We start from the raw sequence: 878 nt of genomic DNA, 5'->3' as shown, positions 1-878 counted from the left end.
AGGGCCCTGACGGGCAGCTGCGGGGGAGGGGGAAGCGGGGCAGCGGCTTGTCTCCCCGGCCTGGCCGCTGTGGGAGGCTGCTGGGGACCAGCGTGGCCACAGCTCTGCGCTCCCCCCAAAGTGAGCTCCATCAGCCGCATCCTGCGGAGCAAGTTTGGGAAAGGTGAGGAAGAGGAGGCCGAGCTGGAAAGGAAGGAGGTGGAGGAAGGCGACAAGAAGGCCAAGCACAGCATTGACGGCATCCTCAGCGAAAGAGGTAAAGTCCCATTTCCTCCTGCTCTCCGTGGAGCCCTGAGACCGGCCTGTGCCAGCCTGGGGTGCTGGTGGGTATTGCTGTCCCCCTTCCCTCCCCTTCCTCCCAGAAGTCATTTTGAGGCTGGTGCAGCATGAGGTGTAGGGTGAGGAACTAATGCTGATGGGGTGGGTGTCCTGTCCTGTTCCCCCACCGGTGAAACCGGTGTGTGGGAATAGCGCGGAGGTGAGGGCAAAGATGGGGGCCACGACTGGTTTGGCTTTCAGTAGCAGGGACAGGGAGCAGGGAGGTCTGGAGCCCCTGGCACGGCCGCACAGGGGCTGCTTTGCCAGCCCAAGCCGAGCAAAAGGCCGCAGCTGCACAGAAGGGGCAGTTGTAGCCAAAGGCTGTGGAGCCTCAAGTGTCTGCCGCCGTGCGCAGGGCAGGACACCGCATGTTTCGTTTCTTCTCCTCTTTAAACTGCTGGGAAAAGCTTGTGTTGGTGGTTGGCCAGGGGCTGCGAGGAGGTTGCAGCCTGAAGAATGCGGAGGCGAAGGGCTGCTCCGGGGGGGCAGCCAGTGCCCCCACTGCGGTTGTGCCCAGCTCCCCGGCCGGGCCAGAGTGGAGGGGCAGGCGAGGGCCCGGC

The 878-nt window shown here is 64.4% G+C and overlaps 1 protein-coding gene across 1 annotated transcript in view; it reads left to right on the top strand.

Moving 5' to 3' along the window:
- Positions 1–878, top strand: part of PAX3 (paired box 3) — a 93,696-nt gene that overhangs the window by 16,461 nt on the left and 76,357 nt on the right. The window contains exon 4 of the mRNA XM_009890201.1: positions 3–256. Coding sequence (XP_009888503.1) covers positions 3–256 — 254 coding nt within the window. The remainder of the gene's footprint in view (positions 1–2; positions 257–878) is intronic.

The sequence above is a fragment of the Charadrius vociferus genome, unplaced genomic scaffold, assembly GCF_000708025.1.
Source record: "Charadrius vociferus isolate BGI_N301 unplaced genomic scaffold, ASM70802v2 scaffold650, whole genome shotgun sequence".
Lineage (NCBI taxonomy): Eukaryota > Metazoa > Chordata > Aves > Charadriiformes > Charadriidae > Charadrius > Charadrius vociferus.
This window is presented reverse-complemented; position numbering and strand designations above follow the sequence as displayed.